The 21,530-nt window shown below is 55.5% G+C and overlaps 1 protein-coding gene across 3 annotated transcripts; it reads left to right on the top strand.

The window, feature by feature from the left end:
• The first annotated feature begins 12 nt into the window (after positions 1-12).
• On the top strand, positions 13-19,700 carry GUCD1 (guanylyl cyclase domain containing 1). 3 transcript variants are annotated; one of them, XM_053587083.1, is made up of 6 exons: positions 13-143; positions 7,827-7,911; positions 9,032-9,197; positions 11,785-11,876; positions 14,043-14,284; positions 14,861-19,700. In XM_053587083.1, exons 2-6 carry the CDS (start codon positions 7,901-7,903, stop codon positions 14,950-14,952), a joined length of 603 nt encoding a protein of 200 aa, XP_053443058.1. In that variant the 5' UTR covers positions 13-143; positions 7,827-7,900; the 3' UTR covers positions 14,953-19,700. The 3 variants fall into 3 exon arrangements, with proteins under 3 accessions (XP_053443058.1, XP_053443057.1, XP_053443059.1); XM_053587082.1 differs by lacking the exon at positions 13-143 and adding an exon at positions 691-936; XM_053587084.1 differs by lacking the exon at positions 13-143 and adding an exon at positions 691-936 and having other exon boundaries at positions 14,172-14,284.
• The last annotated feature ends 1,830 nt before the right edge of the window (positions 19,701-21,530 follow it).

Here is a 21,530-nt window from a genome sequence, read left to right on the forward strand (position 1 = left end):
CTGTAGCACAATAGTTCCGGCACCGGAAGAGAAGGCAGATGACTGGGCCCGGGGGCGGCCGGAAACGCCGACCCTCGGGCTAGCACTGGGCTGGAGAAGGGGCTCGCCCTTCAAGCACCCCCCCAGCCAGGATGGGCTGGACGGTAAGGCGGCAACCTGGGGCCTGGACCCTCGGATCGGGCGCGGCAGGAGTTGGGGCTGCGGCTCAGGACCTCCCCTTACAATTTAATCTTTGTATCCCGGCACCGCTAGCAAGAGGCGCCCCGCGCGAGGTCAGGCATCTCGTACGGATAGAGAAACAGATATAGAGTAGAGCTGGGACCTGCCCAGGATCGTCCTCAAAAAGGAGTCGGAGTAGATGCTCTGGGACCAGGGCTTAACACCTGAGATTGGCTACGGAGCGGGGCCCGGCAGGAGCCGGGCGTGTCGAGGGGAAGAACCTCTGGGGAGCCCAGGTTCGCGAATTGCCAGAGCCTCGGGGCGGAGCTCCGAGAAGGGGCGGGGCTTCGGGAGAACCAGTCAGGGAGGGCCTGCGCGGCGGCGCGAGGACTGGGCGAGGGGCGGGGCCCCCCGAAGCCACGACTGCGAATGGCGGGAGAGGACTTATATCCGGAGGCTGAGAGCGGCTAAGACTCGAAGTCTGGGGAAAGAGTGGGGCGGGGCTTAGGGAAGGGGCGGGGCCTCCAGATTCGAGACCAGGAAAGGCAGGGGCGGGGCTTGGGGCGGCCCAGCCGACGCCTCGTATTCTCTCCACTGCTGCGGCGGTGGCGGCGTAAGAGGAGGAGAAGGAGGAGGAACTCTGTACACTCTCTGGCCGCTCTCCGGCCCCAGCTGTAGCCGAAGCTGTAGCCCGCTCCGGGCCGGGGCCATGGGCGCCCTGCGCTGCCTGGGTCATGAGGACGGAGGCGGAGGCAGCGGGCCCGACGCTCGAGCCCGGTCAGTGCATCAACGAGGGCCCAAACCTCACCCAGGGAACGAGGGAGGACCCCGCCCTAGCGCGGGGCAGGGTCCAGTTGCACGACCTTGGGTAGGCTCTTGCCTTGTTCCCGCCACCCTGCTCCGGTCATTCCGGGTTTCTGATAGTCCCATGGCCGGGACCCAAGTCTGCATGGTGGGAGGGTCCAGGTGGCAGGAATGCCACCTGCCCCAGAAGCGAAAACTCCTGCTGGAGCTTCCTTGGGAGATCCCGTGTCTTAGAGGACCTGGAGGGAACTGAGGCTGAGAATGTCAGGGAACTGGCAGAGGAAGGACCCTTCCCGTGGCCGCCCAGACTCTGCGTTTTGTCTTGTTCCAGTTCTTCACCCTCCGGTTCCTTCTGCCCTGCGGTAGCCTGAGCCCCTTTGGAGCATAGTATGCTTGCCCGAGAAGTAGGGGAGGAGGAAGACGTGATTGTCGCTCTGCTTAAGGCACAGGCTTGCTGAGAAAGAGAAAACGATAGTAAACTCGTTAGGTGAGGCACCCATCCCTGGGAGAGGTCAGGAGCGTACGGTCCCTGGGAGAGCTCTCTTTTGTGTTTGTAGTGCCGGAGTAGAGTCTGATGCTATACTGGGACTGTGTCCCTGTTCTTCCAAGGGTCTATTTCTGTGATCTTAGACAAGATACTTGCCTTTCCTGATCCTCAGTGGGGTCGTGGCTCACATTTGTAGGGAACTTTCTGTAAGGCTGGTGCTGTGCAAAGTTGTTTACATGCAGCCTCCATGCTCATAACGTTCTGGTGAAGGCTGCTATCCCTGCCATTTGCACTTCGGTGGATGAGCATGCTGAGGCTGAGAGGGTTTAAATATCCAAGATCAGTGGACCTTCCTTCTCTAGAGACAGCCCCCAGGTGAAGCCAGGCCAGTGCCTTTCAAGGACACTGTAGCTTTCAGGCATCAACATCTGGCAGTGGCTTTTGGCTCAGAAGGCTAAAGCTGTTCTCAGGACAAATGCCAAGGCCTTGCCTACCTTTATCACTCCCCCACAGGAACGTATCTAGAACCCACCTGCTTGAGCCAAGACTGAGGATGGCCATCTGTGGATGTTTAGCCCTGCAGGGCCTCAGGATCAAGGTGTTCTGGGGCACAGGGTAAGGAAGAGGAGGTACAGCCAAGTCACCAAGGGCCCTAGGGGCAGCTGTCCTGCACCACATTTTACAGCTGGGCACAGGGGAAAGTACAGACAGGGTCATAGCCTGGGAAAAGATGGCCCATCTAGTTGGTGCCATAATCCAACCCACAGAATAAGGAGGGAACCTCAACACAGGGCTGTAGCCTGGGAGGACATGGAGAGGTGAGCAGTAACAACTCAGCCCAGACATCTCAAGCGATAAGGTCCTTTTGAAAAATGCCTTCCATTCATGAAGCATACCTGAGTGCCCACTCTGGGTTGAGGACCAGAAGGAGGCAGATGCAATCCTGTCTCCTCTATTTCCCACGGAAAAATTCTCAGTCTGCCCAGTGGGGAAAGCAGACACCACCTCCAGGATTCTCCTGAGAGGGAGACAGACCAGGGCATTGGGTGTTCAAAGATGGGAAACAGCATCTTAGACTAAGGATATTTGAGAGCTAAGCCCAGGGAATAAACAGAAAGGTGGTGTGTGGCTGTGGTGAAGGGTTCTTGACAGGGGTTGGGGTGCTGTGATGATAGCACAGCACCTCCTGCATAGAGATCTTCCATTGTTCACCCCATTGCAGGCAATTACTTTAGCTTTGGGTTTTATTTATCTTCTTTTTTCTTTTTCTTTTTTTTTTTTTTGCAGTTTTTGGTGGGGGCTGGGTTTGGACTCGCCACCTCTGGTACATGGGGCCGGCGCTCTACTCCTTGAGCCACAGGCATCGCCCCGGCAATTACTTTAGAATACAAATCTCTCAGCTCATACTGGTTTTGTAAAAGAAAAAATATGTAATATGATTTCCTAGAGGTTAGGGCTTGGGTATTTAGTTGCCCTTGTGTCCCCAGAGCCTAGTTCACAGTAAGTGCTTGATAAGTTCATTTCTTCCAACATTTATAATGAGTTACTACTAAGCATCAGACACCAGGCATTGAGTAATTTATAAATTACCCAATCCTGCTGGGTATTCTATAAACAATAGAAATTTAATTTTTCAAAATTGTAGAGGCAGGTCCAGTGTCTGGTAAAGGCAGATAGTAGTACAGTGCTGTCTCAGTGTCCCTGCATGACAGAAGTCACAGAAAGGTGATTAATGCTGTATCCTCACAGGGCAAAGAGAAGGGGAAAAAATGGCCTAAGCCCTTTTATAGGGACACCAGCCCTTTTATGAGATAATAATTCTTTCATGAGGGCTGAGCCCTCATTACTTAATGACTTCCCCAAAGGACTCACCTTTTTTTTTTTCTTTTGAGACAGAGTTTCACTCTGTTCGGTAGAGGGCTTGGCATCTTAGCTCACAACACTCTCCAACTCTTGGTCTCATGCAATCTTCCTGCATCAGCCTCCCTAGTAGCCAGGCACCTGCCACAATGCAGGCTAGTTTTTCCATTTTTAGTAGAGATGGGGTGTCACTCCTTTTTTTCTTTCTTTCTTTTTTTTTGCAGTTTTTGGCTGGGGCTGGGTTTGAACCTGCCACCTCTGGCATATGGGGCCGGCGCCCTACTCCTTTGAGCGACAGGTGCCATCCTCCCCCTTTTTTTTTTGAGACAGAGTTTCACTGTGTCACCCTCGGTAGAGTGCTTTGATGTCACAGCTCACAGCAATCTTAAACTCTTGGGCTTAAGTGATTCTCTTGCCTCAGCCTCGTAAGTAGCTAGGACTACAGGCACCCACCACAATGCCTGGCTGTTTTTTTTTGTTTGTTTGCAGTTGTCATTGTTGCTTTAGCGGGCCTGGGCTGGGTTCGAATCTGCCAGCCTCAGTGTATGTGGCTGGCGCCCTACCCACTGAGCAGCAGGCACTGCCTCGCAGCAGGTGGTGGGGGTGTCTCACTCTTGGTCAGGCTGGTCTTGAACTCTGGAAGTCAAGCCATTCACCCACCTCGGCCTCTCAGAGTGCTAGGATTATAGGCAGGAGCCACCACCCCTTGCCAGGCCCCATCTCTTAATATTATCCCATGAGGATTAAGTTCAAAGTGAATTTTGGTGGGGACACATTCAAACCATAGTTCCTGCCCTTAGGAAACTTATAGATCAGTGAGGAGACATAGTGGCTTTTTGTTTTGTTACTTTTGCTAAGCGCTGTGAAGGAAACAGAGGATGCTGTGAAGAGGCCCCTGCACCCTCCTTTGGCAGAAAAAACCTCTTAGAGGAGGAGATTTTGATCTAGGACCTAAATGACAAGAAGTTGCAGCCTTGAGAACAGCAAGTAGCAGGGGGAGTTCCAAACAGGGAGCTGTACATGCAAAGGCCCTGGGGAAGAATGAAGCCCAATTGATTCACATGCTAACTGAACACACAGGTGAGGGACAAGATAAGGCTGGTGGGGTCTGGGATGGGCAGGCCCTGCAGGCGTTGGTAAGGGTTGAGAATTTTTTTTTTTTTTTTTTTTTGAGACAGAGTCTCACTCTGTTACTCTGAGTAGAGTGCTGTGGCATCATAGTTCACAGCAACCTCAATCTCTTAGGCTCAAGTGATCATCTTGCCTCAACCTCTTGAGTAGCTGGGACTATAGACACCCACCACAACACCTGGCTAGTTTTTCTTTTTTCTTTTTTTACAGTTTTTGGCCAGGGCTGGGATTGAATCCGCAACCTCCGGCATATGGGCCTGGCACCCTACCCTTTGAGCCACAGGTGCCGCCCCTTTCTTTTTCTTTTTTTTTTTTTTGAGACAGTCTCACTATGTCACCCTCGGTAGACTGCCATGGTGTCACAGCTCATGGCAGCCTCAAACTCTTGGGCTTAAGCAATTCTCTGGCCTCATCCTCCCAAGTAGCTGGGACTACAAGTGCCTGCCACAACGCCTGGGTGGTTTTTTTTTTTTTTGGTTGCAGTTGTCATTGTTGTTTAGCAGGACTGGGGTAGGTTTGAACCCAGGTGGGTGGCCGCTGAGCTACGGGCACTGAGCCAGTTTTTCTATTTTTGGTAGATGCTTTTGGAGTCTTACTTTGCTCAGGCTGGTCTTTTTTTTTTCTTTTGGAGATAGAGTCTCACTATGTCACCCTTGGTAGAGTACCATGGTGTCACAACAACCTCAAACTCTTGGGCTTAAGCAATTCTCTTGCCCCAGCCTCCCAAGTCTCTGGGACTACAGGCGCCACAATGCCCACCTAATTTTTTTTTGTTGTTGTTATAGTTGTCATTGTTGTTTTAGCAGGGCCAGGTGGGGTTCTGATACCCACAATGCCCACCTAATTTTTTTTTGTTGTTGTTATAGTTGTCATTGTTGTTTTAGCAGGGCCAGGTGGGGTTCTGATACCCACCTGTCTCAGAGTATGTGGCTGATGACCTAACCACTGAGCTACGGGTGCCAAGCCACAGGCTGGTCTTGAACCCCTGAGCTCAGGTGATCCACCTTGCCTGGGCCTCCCAGAGTGCTAGGGTTACAGGTGTGAGCCACTGTGCCTGGCCAAGGAGTGAGAACTTTATTCTAAGAGCAGTGGAAAACTGAATGAGATCCCTCCAACTGCTGTGTGCCTGAATGGCAGAGGGGCTGGGAGTATAATTTAGGGCAGAGAATCGGCAGGAGTCAGGCAGGACTGAATCTATGATAATGAGAGGAGGGCCTTGAATGAAGGGCCTGGGTTCCTTCTAGAGGCACCTGGGGTAAGAGGAAGGAAGGGCATCAAGCCTCAGCCCAGCCTGGCTTAGTATACCAGGCCCCAGCGGGGAGAAGGGTGCACGTCAGAACCTGCACAGTGATTTGTACATGTTCCTGCCCTGAGTGCTCACAGCACCCTGAGGGCTGGCGTCTGCAGTGGTCCGTTTCGTAGAGGAAGAAGCAGGCACAGAGAGGTCAGGTGACTGCTGCTCAGGCCACCCCACCTCCTGTAGGCTGTGCCGCATGCCCGTGGAGGAGAACTGCCTCCTATGAACTGTAAGCAACCCAGCAGGGCTCAGACAAGCTCTATGGGAGGGTTGCATCCTGTAAGCCAAAGCGCGAACTCCGGCTGAGAGGAGTGCCGCTGAAGGAGAGGGCATAGCCAGCCTGGGGAAGGCCCTGCAAGTGGTGGCTTCTGAGCTAGGCTTGGAGGAGGGTAGGAACCTGGGACTCAGACAAAGGCTGGCAGGTCAGAAAAGCCAGGACAGACTTCCAGGACTAAAGAGCAGCCCTCCTGGTTGGGGCCTGCAGAGAGTGGTGGGAGCTGGGTCTGGCATAGCTGGGCTCCTGAGACAGCGCTGCCTGGAGCTGGTCGTGTGGTCCAGGACATGCTTCAGAGACCCTTGAGGTGGAGAAACAACTGGGCTGGGTTTTCACATGCTGAACGGTGTCATGAGTGGTGGCAAGCTGAGAGAAGTCCCTTCTGGTTCTTTTTTTCTTTTTTTTTTTGAGACAGAGTCTGACTATGTCGCCCTCAGTAGAGTGCTGTGGCATCACAGCTCCCAGCAACCTCAAACTCTTGGGCGTAAGCAATTCTCTTGCCTCAGCCTCCCAAGTAGCTGGCAGTACAGGCACCCGCCACGATGCCAGCCATTTTTTTGTTGCAGTTGTCATTGCTGTTTAGCTGGCCCGGGCTTGTCTCAAATCCACCAGCCTTGGTGTATGTGACCGGCGCCATAACCACCGAGGTATGGGCGCTGAGCCTCCGTTCTGGTTCTTTAGACTCTGAACTTTGCCCAGCTTCACGGGATGGCAGAGGAGGGCCCTGCATCCTGCGTGCCTGCTTACCCCCACCTCAGACTCAGCACATGCTGGTCCCCCTCTGCCCTGTGCTCCCTGGATTACACTTCTCTCACGCTTACCCCTGCCACCTTCCCTAGCCCGGGTCTCTGTTTATCTTACATATGTTTTTGCCATCCACCAGGACAAAGATTTTGTATCACTCACCTCAGTATCGCCAGGACATGTGCCAGACACTTGCTAGACTCTCGGGAAATATTTAGCAACTAAAGGACTGAATCAGACCAAAGTTCCCCCTTTAGGGATGGCCAAACTCAGTCCAGCCAGTGGCAGAGTTGGGACTGGAACTCTAGATTGGGCCCTTTCTCCTCCACCTCACAGCCTGGCGAGGGCAGACTGAGAAGTGTCTCAGGGATGGTGGGGGACGCAGCTCTCAGGAGCATTCCATGGGCTACATAGCTTATGTACTAGTCCGGTCCTCTTGGCCATGGTCTTCACACCCTGATGGTCCTGCAGTCTTTGGAGTCAGGCAAACCTCTAGGAGCTTCCTGAACTCAGAGACATGTACCTGCTGAGTGCTGCCCACCTGCGGGCCCTGGAATGAAAGCAGGAAGCAAAACAGCCCTGTCCCTGCCTCCTCAGGGCTCCTGCTGAAAGAAGGGCTCTGAGCAGGAGACCTGGGGGCTGTGAATGCACATAGTGGGGCACTGGGCCCACGGGAGGCAACACTGTGAAGAAGTGACCTCCAAGGGCAGGAGTTAGCTCAGGTACCTGGAAAGCCAAGAGCTTCCAGGCAGAGGGACAAGGTGTGCAAAGAGATCATGACAGGTGAAGGTTCTGTCTGGAGGGCAGTCTGCTGAGGGTGCTGGGCAGCAGCCATCGGGGTGTTGTCCTAAGGAGTGGGACCGGTCCAGTGGGGGATTTTGAGTAGGGCCAAGCAGCTATGGCTGGTGTTTGGGGAGATGGCTGCTGTCATAAGGAGAATGGGTTGGGGGGGCAGAGGGCTGTGAGAAGGCTCCTGACCAGCCCTGTGGGTTGCAGGCAGGGGCTCCATTGGGAGCGATTGGGGCCGGCTGTGTGCCAAGAGTCTGCACCCTCCGTCTGTTTCTGTACAGGGGACTTTGTGCAGCTGCCCGTGCCCATCATCCAGCAGCTCTACCACTGGGACTGTGGCCTGGCCTGCTCTAGGATGGTGCTGCGGTGAGTGGCCAAGCCCAGGGCTGGGGACCCAGACCCTTCCTGTGCATACCATCTGCTCTGGCGTGGGGAGGCATGGGAGAGACCTGGGTGGGATTCATTGTGTGTATAGCTGCCTTGGTTAGGACTTGAAGGAGGCCCACCTTCTACCTGCACCCAAATCCGTCAGCACAAGTGATCAAAGAGTGGGGTGGGCCTTCCAGGTCTCCACTCTGGAAATGGCTGGAAACTGGGAAGAGCCACCTAGGTGCCTAGGCCTGGCCCACAGAGCAGCCCCATTACTGGGACGGGGGCCCTCCATCCTCCTGGACTCAGTCTCCTAGGAGACTAGGGTGCTGACCATTGAGTTGAAGCTGTGTGACTATCACAGGGACTTTGACAGTGCCAGGGGAAATTCAGCCATCACCTGAATTTTCAGTTGGCTGCATGGAACCACCGATCAACTGCTCCCGCATCTATTTTACATCTTGGAATTCCTGAAAAGATGGGGTTCAGCCAAAGAGTTCTTTGCCTAAAATTTTGAAAACCATCGATGGTTTTCTTTTTTCTTTTCTTTTCTTTTTTTTTTTTTTTTGAGACAGAGCCTCAAGCTCTCACCCTAGGTAGGGTACCGTGGCATCACAGCTCACAGCAACCTCCAACTCCTGGGCTCAAGTGATTCTCCTGCCTCTGCCTCCCAAGTAGCTGGGATTACAGGCGCCCGCCACAACGCCCAGCTATTTTTTGGTTATAGTTGTTGTTGTTGTTTGGCGGGCCTGAGCTGGATTCGAACCCACCAGCTCAGGTGTATGTGGCTGGTACCTTAGCCGCATGAGCCATAGGCGCAGAGCCACCATCGATGGTTTTCATCTTGGAGACAAGGTAATGAGGCCAGAGAAGACAGCGACTTGCCCAAGGTCACACAGCCCATAAGAGATGGAGATGCAAGAAGCAAATCCAGGCCCTCAACTCCAGGTCTGGGACAGTGCCCCTGGCAGCCCAGGCCCTGACAGTCCTCAGGTTGTTTCCAGGCAGACCGTGAGCAGGACATGGGGGCTTCACGATGGAGAGAGCCTTTGGGGAGTGGGAACTCTGACGGTGGCCAGCTTCCCCTTAGAGTGAGCCTCCCTCTGTGTGCCCACAGCTACTTGGGCCAGCTGGATGACAGTGAGTTTGAGAGCGCCCTGCAGGAGCTGCAGCTGACCAGGAGCATCTGGACCATCGACCTTGCCTATCTGATGCGCCACTTTGGTGTGAGGCACCGCTTTTGTACCCAGACCCTGGGTGTCGACAAGGGCTACAAGAACCAGGTACACGGCCAGCTCCTGGGCCTTTCTGCCTGGGACCACATAGAGGTGCAGGCCACTTGGAGCAGTGGCAGATGGCTATAGGCAGGATTTGTGAGCCAGTCAGAGCAGGTGATCTAGATGTCCCTCTTGCCAGAGGATCTGGAGCACTGAGCCCTGGCTTGTGCAGAGGCCACCTTCCTGTGTCCTTCCCTGCCATCCTCAACACAAGGCAGACCCAACATCTCAGAGCCTGTCATTCTGACCTTGTCTGGACATCATTTGTCCATTTTCTTCCTGCTCATCAGGACAGCCAGCTCTAAGCTGGGTGATTGGTATTCTGAAAGAAAACCAAAATATTGTCTTGTCTTTCTTTTGAAAAATAATGCCAATGTAATCAGCCACATCAACAAAGTGTGTTCCGGGACCACACCTGGTTAAGCTGAGCTATGGCTGAGGTGTCCCTGGAGGATCCTGTCACATCCCGGCCCTTGCTCACTCACTACAGGCCCATCTGTCCAGCAACTACCGTAGCATACAAGCCCGAGGGTGGCTAACCTTCCTCAGGGAGCTGTCTGGCTGCTCACCCACCTCTTGAGCACACTGCTCGCGGCTCCATGTGGTCCTGTGCACTCGCAGCTCAGGACACACAGAGCACTCTGAGAGGTGTGCCATGTGCCACCTCCTGCCATCTTCACCTCGGTAGCATGGTCTTTGCTTCATCCACATGAGGCAGGAACAGCCAGAGCAGCAGTCCCTGCAGCCCGCCCTCCCTCTCCAGTCCCCCCAGCCTGCCCTCCCTCTCCAGTCCCCCCAGCCTGCCCTCCCTCTCCAGTCCCCCCAGCCTGCCCTCCCTCTCCAGTCCCCGCAGCCTGCCTTCTCTCTCCAGTCCCCGCAGCCTGCCCTCCCTCTCCAGTCCCCCCAGCCTGCCCTCCCTCTCCAGTCCCCCCAGCCTGCCCTCGCTTTCCAGTCCCCGCAGCCTGCCCTCCCTCTCTGGTCCCTGCAGCCCGCCCTCCCTCTCTGGTCCCTGCAGCCCGCCCTCCCTCTCTGGTCCATGCAGCCCGCCCTCCCTCTCCAGTCCCCCCAGCCTGCCCTCCCTCTCCAGTCCCCCCAGCCTGCCCTGGCTTTCCAGTCCCTGCAGCCCGCCCTCACTCTCCAGTCCATGCAGCCTGCCCTCCCTCTCCAGTCCCCGCAGCCTGCCCTCCCTCTCCAGTCCCTGCAGCCTGCCCTCCCTCTCCAGTCCATGCAGCCCTCCCTCCCTCCAGTCCCCCCAGCCTGCCCGCCCTCTCCAGTCCCCCCAGCCTGCCCTCCCTCTCCAGTCCCCCCAACCCGCCCTCCCTCTCCAGTCCCCCCAGCCCGCCCTCCCTCTCCAGTCCCCCCAACCCGCCCTCCCTCTCCAGTCCCCCCAGCCCGCCCTCCCTCTCCAGTCCCCGCAGCCTGCCCTCTCTCCAGTCCCCCCAGCCTGCCCTCGCTTTCCAGTCCCTGCAGCCTGCCCTCCCTCTCCAGTCCATGCAGCCTGCCCTCCCTCTCCAGTCCCCCCAGCCTGCCCTCCCTCTCCAGTCCATGCACCTCGCCCTCCCTCTCCAGTCCCCGCAGCCCGCCCTCTCTCTCCAGTCCCCCCAGCCTGCCCTCGCTTTCCAGTCCCCACAGCCCGCCCTCCCTCTCCAGTCCCCGCAGCCTGCCCTCCCTCTCCAGTCCCCACAGCCCGCCCTCCCTCTCCAGTCCCCCCAGCCTGCCCTCGCTTTCCAGTCCCTGCAGCCCGCCCTCCCTCTCCAGTCCATGCAGCCCGCCCTCCCTCTCCAGTCCCCCCAACCCGCCCTCCCTCTCCAGTCCCCCCAGCCCGCCCTCCCTCTCCAGTCCATGCAGCCTGCCCTCCCTCTCCAGTCCCCGCAGCCTGCCCTCTCTCCAGTCCCCCCAGCCTGCCCTCGCTTTCCAGTCCCTGCAGCCTGCCCTCCCTCTCCAGTCCATGCAGCCTGCCCTCCCTCTCCAGTCCCCCCAGCCCGCCCTCCCTCTCCAGTCCCCGCAGCCCGCCCTCCCACTCCAGTCCCCCCGGCCCGCCCTCCCTCTCCAGTCCCCGCAGCCCGCCCTCCCTCTCCAGTCCCCGCAGCCCGCCCTCCCTCTCCAGTCCCCGCAGCCCGCCCTCTCTCTTCAGTCCCCGCAGCCCGCCCTCCCTCTCCAGTCCTTGCAGCCTGCCCTCGCTTTCCAGTCCCCGCAGCCCGCCCTCCCTCTCCAGTCCCCGCAGCCCGCCCTCCCTCTCCAGTCCCCCCAGCCCGCCCTCCCTCTCCAGTCCCCGCAGCCCGCCCTCCCACTCCAGTCCCCCCGGCCCGCCCTCCCTCTCCAGTCCCCGCAGCCCGCCCTCCCTCTCCAGTCCCCGCAGCCCGCCCTCCCTCTCCAGTCCCCGCAGCCCGCCCTCCCTCTCCAGTCCCCGCAGCCCGCCCTCTCTCTTCAGTCCCCGCAGCCCGCCCTCCCTCTCCAGTCCTTGCAGCCTGCCCTCCCTCTCCAGTCCCCGCAGCCTGCCCTCCCTCTTCAGTCCCTGCAGCCTGCCCTTCCTCTTCAGTCCCTGCAGCCTGCCCTCCTTCTTCAGTACCTGCAGCTTGCCCTCTCCCTTTAGTCCTTTTACAGGAAGCACTTTGACACAGAGGAGACCCGGGTGAATCAGCTCTTTGCACAAGCCAAGGCCTGCAAGGTGCTGGTGGAGAAATGGTGAGCTCCCTCTCCCTCACCATCGGCCCGCTCACCAACAGACTTGCATAGGGGTGGGGGGTGGGGGGCCATGGGATGGTGTCCAGGAAAGGCTAGGACTCTGGGATTAGGCAGAGCAGAACTGGGTCTTCCTACTGGGCAGCTGTGGTTTCCTCATCCATAAAGTGGAGATCAGTGGGGCCACATGACCCAGGCTGCAGCTTGGATGGATCCACAATTGAGCAAGACAGACTGAGGCCAGTCCTTGGGCTGCTCACAGAGAGGTAGCATGGGAAAGACAACAGGAACCTTAAAAAAGAGGTGATGGCCTGAGGAATGTGCTGGTACAGTGATTTAACAGGACGGGAGCAGGAGGGTCCAGTGTGTAGGCTGCCTAGGGAGGCTCTTGACTCTGCCCACAAACTTGTGACCCCACAGGGCCTCCTCTTGCCATGTGCAGCCCCTGGGAGCATCTTGCCCAGACGTGGTGGCCTTCTCCTCCAGGCTGGCTGTGGGGGCCATGCTCAAGCCTGCTGCCTCTAGTCCCTGGTCAGGCTCCCCTGGACCGCACTCCTCAGATGGCCCCTTTCTTTACAGATTTACATTTTCATTATTAGCAATAGATAACCACATGATAATGCAATTTGGAAAAATGGGGGGGAAAATTCCACACATCCTTTGGCTGCACAAGCACAGGAGGGAAAGGCAGCAAATGTTTGCTTAGCTGCTGTGACAAGAGCCATCGCCTTCAGTGAAGAAGCTGTCCCTGTCCCATTTCTTTCTTTTTTTTTTTTTTTTTGTTTTTTGTAGAGACAGAGTCTCACTGTACCGCCCTCGGTAGAGTGCCGTGGCGTCACACAGCTCACAGCAACCTCCAACTCCTGGGCTTAGGCGATTCTCCTGCCTCAGCCTCCCAAGCAGCTTCTTTCTTTTTTTTTTAAAGAGACAGTCTTTGTCGTCCTCAGTAGAGTGCTGTGATGTCACAGCTCACAGCAACCTCCGGCTCTTGGGCTTAGGCGATTCTCTTGCCTCAGCCTCCCCAGTAGCTGGGACTACAGGCGCCCACCACAATGCCTGGCTGTTTCTTTCTTTTTTTTTTTTTTTTGGGTTGCAGTTTGGCCGGGGCCAGGTTTGAAGCTGCTACCCTCGGTATATGGGGCCAGCGCCCTACTCACTGAGCCATAGGCCCCACCCTGTCCCCATTTCTCAGAGGAGGGAGCTAAGGATGAGAGACCCACCCATGGTCGCCTAGCATCTTGGCTGTGGTGTGATCTGAACCCAGCATTTCCATGAAGCCTGCAGCTTTTCCTTTCAGCCCAGTCCCTGGTGTTTCCTTATAGCTGAAATTCTGCTCTTGTGTTATTGGGAACTCAGCCAGCTATTTCGTTTCAAAGACCAAATGGGAAAATGGCATGTTTCCTTGGCCAAGGCAGCAAACCAAACTGCCACATGACTCAGCGACGGCCAGAGCTGGGCCAGGCCATGTAGGTGCGGATGCTGCTATTCCCGGGGAGTCCCACGTGGGTGGGGAACCTGTGGCCTAGGGCACCTAGGCTGTGACCACAGCCCCTTCTGGGTTTTTATGTGGATTTGCTGCTTGTTGGAGGGCACAGGCCGTGGCAGCACTTACAAGTGTGCCTCAGAGTGAGGGTGGTGGCTCCAGGCAGCTGTCACTGCTAACCTGGAGGTTCCCCGCAGGCACTGCCAGCTGGCCCTTCCTGGGCAAGCCCTTTTGCCACAAGAAGCCTTAGAATAAAATAATCATATCCCTTTCAAGGAAGCATTTGGTTTTGAAACTGGCTAAGCTCAGATTTGGGGGATGAAATTGGGCCAACAGTTTTCAATGTAAACTACACATGATTAAGGGTGGAGAGACAAGGCTTGGCAAAAAGAATCCACTAACCAAGCTGGGGTGGGGCTCCACGTGCTACTCTGGTGGTTCTCTCCTGGGCCCTCCTGGAGCTGACTCCAGCTGTCTCCACCAAGGGCCTGCCAGGGCCAGCTTGGCCTCGTGCACACTCAGACATGTACTCCCACTAGTCTCATGCCTGGCTTTGGGCCACAGTGACAAACAGGGCTTTCCCCACCTGCACAGAGTCAGGGCGAAGGGATGAGGAGCTGGGCCCCAGGCTTTGTAACATGGGAACTGGTGCGAGCGAGGACCCACTGACACCTTCCTGCCCGCAGCACGGTGAGCATGCAGGACATCCAGGCACACCTGGCGCAGGGCCACGTGGCCATCGTGCTGGTGAACTCAGGGCTGCTGCACTGCGACCTGTGCTCCAGCCCCGTCAAGTATTGCTGCTTCGCCCCCAGCAGCCACCGTTGCTTCTGCCGCACTCCCGATTACCAGGGCCACTTCATCGTGCTGCGCGGATACAACCGGGCCACTGGGTGCATCTTCTACAACAACCCAGCCTACGCTGACCGTGAGTCCTGGGCGGGCAGCATAGGGTGGGGCGGGGCCGTCTACAGTCCCAGTCCCAGATGCCTGCCCCACACAGTACCCTCCCATTCAACCTAATGTGGCCAAGACCTCCCCCCTGATCTTTCCCCACAAACCTATAGCCACTCCAGCCTCTTCCACATCCCAGCCAGCCCCATACCACTGCCTGTATCCCCACCTCACCACCCGATGCTGCACAGGCTGCAGCCCCCTCTCCCAAGACAGCCAGCACAGTCCTCAGAAAGCAAAGCGTCCAGACCCAGCCCCTAACCTAGCCAGGCCTGCCCACCACCCTGAGGGCACAAGGAAGGGCAGCTCCAACTCACACAGGCTTACCTGGCCAGGGTCTGTGGCCCAGAAAATGTTTCTCCCCTTCTCTGGGCCTCACTCCAGCTGCTAAACCAGAGAGGGGTCAGAGGAAGCTCACGAAGGCTGGAATAGTCAAGGACGGCTCCCAGTGGGTAGAGGACTTGAGCCAAAAGGGTGGTCACAAACCTGTAACATATACTCACCCAGCTTCCCTGGGCACCACTGACCCCGCTCTGTCTGCCTCTGGCAGGAATGTGCAGCACCAGCATCAGTAACTTTGAGGAGGCCAGAACGAGCTATGGCACAGATGAGGACATCCTCTTTGTCTACCTGGACAGCTGACAGCTGAAGCCTCGCGTGCCCAGGCCCTCGGACCCCACCCCCACCCCAGCAGGGCCCACTCAGGATGTCCTGGCCCAGGCCCGGGGCTGCTGGAGCTGGGAGGTGGAGCTGCAGCCTCAGCCCATCTGGCAAAGCCCCAGGAACCCCCAGGAGATTGTGGCAAGGCTTCTGCGCCCACCAGTGCTATGTGTTGTCATGCTGCTTACCCTCAGCACCTGCTGGTTGCTGGAACCATCCTTAAAGCATCTGACAGGATCCTTCCCCCAGAAACCCAGGCCTGATGCCAGCTGTGCCCGAAGAAGTCCAGCCCCAAGGGTGCCATTGTTGCCTTTGAGCTGGACCCAAGACCATGGAAAGGCCTAAGCTGGTCTCCTCACCAACACTGTCACCAAGCCTGGAGAGAGAAGTCGCTTGACAGATAACACTTGTCAAGGACAGCATCTGGGTGTTGGGAGACAACATAGCTGACTGCAAGACCCTGGGGGTGAGGACTGTCCCAGGCCCCTGTCTCCTGGAAGTGCTGCAGACCCCCTACCCCCTGTGATGGATGCCCTCCACCTCCTCCCATCTCCCAGTGGGCCTGAGTTTCTGTCACTAGTTATGGGGCCTCTGGCACAGACACACCTCACAGCCCTCACTCTCCCCTGTGGAGTCCCAGCCCCTGGGGACTCTGAGGCCCCCTACAGCCCTCCAGGTCCTCCAGCCCTGTGGCATGGAAGGCTCTCAGGGGCTTGAGCTGGGCCTAGGCCCCACTGATGGGTCTAATGACCAGCAGCACAGAGTATGCTCTGGGAATAAACAGCTGCCTGGGCCCCAAAGAGTCCCCCAACCCAGAAGGCCTCCTGACACCAGCCTAAGTCCTGACAGCAGGGTCCATCTTCTGAGTGAGGTGAGGGGAGCCCCAGGTCCCTCAGGGCTGAGTGCTAGCACCTGTGTCCCCAAAGCTACAGGGTACCCTGTAGCCGGGCACCCAATCTGGCATCACACCAGGGCCTTTTGCACAGATACTGGCTCTCCTGCCTTGACTGAGAAGTGGGTATCTGCCCAGGATCGCACAATAGCACGTAGCTTCAACAAGCTATTGCCTTTTTTTTTTTTTCTGGGTGGGGGACTGTTTTTTAGTTTTTAGGGGTTTTGGGATTTGATTTTTCATTTTTGAGGGGTGAGGATCACCTCCAAGTAAAATAATAATAGCAAGAGTGAAGGTACTTTGGAACCACTAACACCTCTCTTCACAGGGCAGGTAAGCCAGGTCAAGTTCTTTTTCAGAGGAGGAGGCTTGGCTTGTCTGCATAGCAGGCCTTTCACATAGACGAGAAAGTGGTCCAGTCTGGGGAGAGTCTGCCTAGCACAGCAGTGGGGCTGGGTCTTACCCCAGGTCTGTACCTAAAATAAGGGAAAGGGATCATTCCTAAAGGGGCTGGGGATCCCAGCCCCATGACCTGCCTCTTGCATGGGAGGACAGCAACACCATCCCTGCACTCCTGGGTTTTCCTGTGTCCAAGGTGAGGCAAAGGGGCAGGGGTGGGCTCTGCTAAGGAGGGCTGTCAGACCACTGAGCTGTATGGCATCAGACATGACCTTTGGCCTAAAGGGAGATGCTGCTGTCTGAGCAGCCTAACTGGTGTTGGCATCAGACACTGGTCTCATCAACATTGCCTTAATGCTGGGTGGCCCAGAGTCCAGGAACTCTGGCTCCAAGCCCAAGAGTACCACACAGAGCAGCTGTGGAGTGTGGGGTAAAATTGTAAGAATGGCTGTGTGAAGGGAACCAGTGGGAGGAAGTGACAAGGTCGGGGCAGCTGGCTGTGAGTCAGGCAGAATGCCCACCCTGCTGAGGCTGCTGTGCGGAGTGGTCACAGCACCAGGACATGTAGAAATGCTTAGTCCCTGGGCCCAAAGGACAGCTTTTCAGGGAAACCCACAAGTTAGAGGTCTGTAAGATTAATGAAAAAGTTGCCCATGCCCAAGACCCTCAGCCTGGGGAAGGTCACAGACAGGATGCAAGCCACACTTGGGTTTTTAGACAAGTCATAAAAAGACCAGAGAGAGAGCCTAGATTTCAGGGACTTTCACCCACAGCTGCCCAGCTGGTCCACCCTGGAGCTCAGTGCAGCCTCAGAAGCCATGAGAAACAGTGGGCTTTGTTCACTCTAGCCACAGGGGGATGAACGGGATCTTTTGCATTGCACAGATTTTATACATAAATATATTTTGTTTGTAATGAGCCATTCTGAATAAACATTCTCACTGCAAAAATTCAGTGGCAGCCCCTGGCTGGCCTTCCCACAGCTGCATTAATCTGCAGAACTCCTGTCCCCTTCCCAAGTTCTCAGAATGAACACAGAGGAACCCAGGTCCATGACTTGCAATTCCTAGACTTCGCTGGGACTGGGATTTAGGTTCTTTCCAGGCCCATGTTCCTTCTGCTGAGGCCTCAATGTTTGTGCAAGGCCTGGACAAGCAGTGTTGGAGGTAGAAGGGACTTAGGGCTCAGCTCCACCAACTGCACCAAATGCAATTGGAGGTGAATGAGGGAGGTTCTGGGGCAGGTAGGGTGGCGAGTCTAGTTTAGTTGGCTGCCCAAAGCATGTGGTTGGTATTCTGTGTGGAGTGGACCAGGGACTTGTGCTGGGAGAGCCCCCTGGAAATCAAGGGGCCAGCCCAGAGCTGAGATCTGAGTCCAGATGCTACACCAGGGCCAAATACCCAGGGATAAGAGGGCACACAGGCCGCCCCCTGCTAATTGTCCAGACTCCTTTGGGGTAGGGTATGAAGCCCAGCTGCCTAGTAAGCCTGCCAGTCTGTGCCAGCTCATGAGGCCAACTCTCCCTTGTGCCCCAAGACCCCAGGGGACACCAGAGAACACTGGACACCCAGTGCCAGGCACAGCCCCTGTGGTGTGCCGCAATTGCGCATACAATCAATGGCTTTGCGCAATTTCATTTTCTATTGCTGCATGACAAATTACCATCAAAACTTAGTAGCTTAAAACAAACATCTGACAGTGTCTGTGGGTCATGGATCTGGGTGCAGCCGAGCTGGTGCCTCTGGCTCAGACTTTTTCATGTTTCAGTCTCCCGAACACTAGACTAGGCCTGGAGCATCTGCCTTCAGGGCTACCTAGGACATGACAGCTGGTGACCTAACAGAGGGAGACAGCCAGAGGGTGCCCAGGATGGGAGCCACAGTCCTATAACCTAACTGGAAGTGACACCCTATCAGGTATACAGTATTCTATTTGCCACGCACAGAGGAGGTGAGCTCCCTGGAGGCCTCTTAGATGCTGCCTGCTATGGTGGACAAGGGTGGTTCCACTTATTAAAGCGTCCCTGCAGACTGTCTTGTCTAGCACGTCCTGAGACTTAACACTCAGCGCACCGAGGGCAGGAAGTTCTATACGACAGGGTGCTCTGTTCAGGCTGGCTTAGCACACCCTCTAGGACAGCAGTTCTCAATCTGTGGGTTGCAACCCCTTTTTAACAATGAAAATACATTGCGGCATTAGGAAGGTTAAGAACCACTGCTCTAGGAGATAAGATGAGCAGAAAAGGCTCCATATATCCTGTGGCCCACTGTGACTTAGCCACAGAGTGCTTTTATTTCTGTGAAATACATGGACACTGGGTAACCACCGGTGTTGTCCACAGGGGAGACTGGAACCCAGAAAGGGGTGACAGCTATCCAAGGTCATCCCTCAATGTGCTCAAGATAGAGACCCAAACACATCATTACTGTTCTCCCCAACTCATGGCCTAGCCCATGGTCTGAAGCGATGCCGGTGACCCCATGAAGGCCAGTGTCAGAGGAAATGGAGTAAATTCTGAGTTCTAGAGGCAGAGGCTGGGCTGCCTCCGGCCCCCAGGGCCTGCCTCAGGCAGAAACAAGGCACATGGCCAGGTAACCAGGAGAGTGCAGATCCTTCTGCTTGCCTGCTGGCTCACACGGTCTGGGCTGCCCCAGCTGCAGCATCCAGGCACACACATCATGGACTTGCCCCTCCCCTCCAGCTTCAGAACAGAATTTAGGAAACCTAGAAAATACTGAGACATCATCCTGTCCAGGGGCTGGTCCATAGGGCCCACATTATGGGACCAGCATGGACTTGAGTGTTCAGGGAAAACCTCAATGATAGGCTCAGCTTGGTGGCCCCTCCAATAGCTTCTGCTCTCTCTTACTCTGTGTGTCAACAGCCTAGCTCACAGTAACCTCAAACTACTGGGTTCAAGTGATCCTCCTGCCTTAGCTTCCCAAGTACCTGGGACTACACACATGCACCACCACACCCAGCTTCAGATTTAGGTTCTGTTTTTGTTTTTTTTTTTTTTGAGACAGTCTCAAGCTGTCGTCCTGGATAGAGTGCTGTGACATCAGAGCTACAGCAACCTCAAACTCTTGGGCTCAAGCGATTCTCTTGGCCTCCACCTCCCAAGCAGCTGGGACTACAGGCACTCGCCACAACGCCTGGCTATTTTTTTTGTGGTTGTTGCAGTTCCCATTGTTGTTTTAGCTGGGTTTGAACCCACCAGCCTTGAACCCGCCCAGCCTCAGTGTACGTGGCCGGCGCCCTACCCGCTGAGCTATGGGCGCTGCCCAGATTTAGGTTCTTTAAACTCAGGGTTTTCTTCTTGTAAAAGCCTTTTCCAAATACAGATGTTCCTTGGCCTCCTTTGAAATCGAGGTTTGGAGAATCAATGAAAGAAAATGCTGGTACTCTGGCTACTGCTACTGCTGTAATAAACTGTCCTTTGTCTCGTCTCTGACCCAGGAGTGTTATGTCTTCTGTCAGCATCCACAAAACGGTGGCAAGCTCACTTGCAAGTAAGACCCTTCCTTGTTCTAGTTTTGGTGACAAAGATGATGAGAGGCTGACTGAAACAGGACTTTCTGGAAAAAGACCAACAAGAGCCTTGCAGGCCAGTGAACAGGAAGTTAATGGAAATTGGTAACAAACAATGACTGTTACAGTCATGGGGCACTTTATGGTCCTTCACTGTATTGACTGTTAACAGGGTGAGACCCAGGAGGTAGGACCGAAGACAGCTGCCAGGAGGGAGCCCAGCTTGCAGCTCACCTTCCTCAGGCAGGGGTGTACGCACTCATCTGGTGGCCGGCGTCCACTAACAGTAACTAACTGCTAAAATTCACCTTGGCAGGCAGTTCCAAAGCTACTTCAGACAACAGTCATTGACACGCACACCTACACCGAACAGTAATAGTGGGAAAGGTTGGAAATTCATGACCGTGGGGAAAGAAAACAGGCGACTTCTCAGAACCCCGGCTGCCTTGCTCAGACAGGGAGTGGGTGGAGTACATCTTGCTTGCAAAGGAGGAACAGCTGGGCCGTCCTTACTCAGCCTGTCCTGCTGTCCCTCTTTCCAGCTTCAAATCCATTAGGAGACTACTGTCGAAATTCCCAGAATTTTGTTTTGTTTTTCGGTGAGTTCTGGCTGCAGAAAGAGAGCTTTAGTCCTCTCAGGGAGAGTCCCCCCTATTAGAAGGCCGTAGGTGAAGCAGCAGGCTGGTGTGTGGACTCTGACTGCCTCAGATAGGTTTTGCACTGCTCGTAAGTGTGACCCCCTGGAGGATGGGAAAACTGACCCAAGGAGTTCTAGGTAATTTCTTGGAGTTAGCTCCACCACCCAGGAAAGTTTCCCAGTCCTTATGTTAAAAATGGGCAAAATGCAGCATTATTATGACTGTGGGGCAGCAAATGTCTTGGATTAGGCTGGACTCCTCAAAAAGTTACCAGGGCTCATGTCTAGTCTGAGTTAGCTCAGGGACAGCATCCCCCCAACCCTCAACCCCAGCCAGAAAGCCATCTGGAGACTCAGGGGATCTTCAAAGGTACCAATGGCATTAGTCCTTTACTGTTTTTCCTTTTTTTGACCCAGTCTTACTCTGCTGCCCCAGGCTAGAGTGTGGTATCCTCAGCCTAGCTCACAGCAACCTCAAACTCTGTAGTAGCTCGGCCTATAGGCACCCACAAAGTGCAGTGGCTCCCACCTATAACCCCAGCACTTTGGAAAGCTGAGGCGGGAGTATTGCTCAAGCCCAGGAGTTTGAGACCAGCCTGGGCAATATAGCAACACCCATCTCTACCAAAAAAACCCTAATTAGCTGGGCATGGTGGCATACGCCTGTACTCCCAGCTTCCTGGGAGGCTGAGGCAGGAGGATCACTTGAGCGCAGGAGTTCAGGGATGCAGTGAGCTGTGATCATGCCATTACATTCCAGCCTGGGCAACAGAGTGAAACCTTGTCTCTAAAAAATAAAAACAAAGGGCGGGGCCTGTGGCTCAGTGAGTAGGGCCCTGGCCCCATATACTGAGGGTGGCGGGTTCAAACCCAGCCTCGGCCAAACTGCAACAAAAAATAGCCGGGCGTTGTGGCGGGTGCCTGTAGTTCCAGCTACTTGGGAGGCTGAGGCAAGAGAAGCACCTACGTCCAGGAGTTGGAGGTTGCTGTGAGCTGTGATGCTACAGCACTCTACTAAGGGCGACAAAGTGAGACTCTGTCTTGACAACAACAAAAAAAAAGAATGCAGCTAGCCTGGCCTTGGTGACATCTGTTTCACAT

Source organism: Nycticebus coucang, chromosome 4 (genome assembly GCF_027406575.1).
Source record: "Nycticebus coucang isolate mNycCou1 chromosome 4, mNycCou1.pri, whole genome shotgun sequence".
Taxonomy (NCBI): domain Eukaryota; kingdom Metazoa; phylum Chordata; class Mammalia; order Primates; family Lorisidae; genus Nycticebus; species Nycticebus coucang.

What these genes read in the sequence shown, in the direction of transcription:
- GUCD1 (XM_053587082.1), top strand. Translation starts at nt 894, where the DNA reads ATGAGGACGGAGGCGGAGGCAGCGGGCCCGACGCTCGAGCCCG. An exon ending in GGGCCCGACGCTCGAGCCCG is followed by an intron (nt 937 to 7,826) that starts GTCAGTGCATCA and finishes GTTTCTGTACAG; the next exon opens with GGGACTTTGTGCAGCTGCCC. An exon ending in TGCTCTAGGATGGTGCTGCG is followed by an intron (nt 7,912 to 9,031) that starts GTGAGTGGCCAA and finishes GTGTGCCCACAG; the next exon opens with CTACTTGGGCCAGCTGGATG.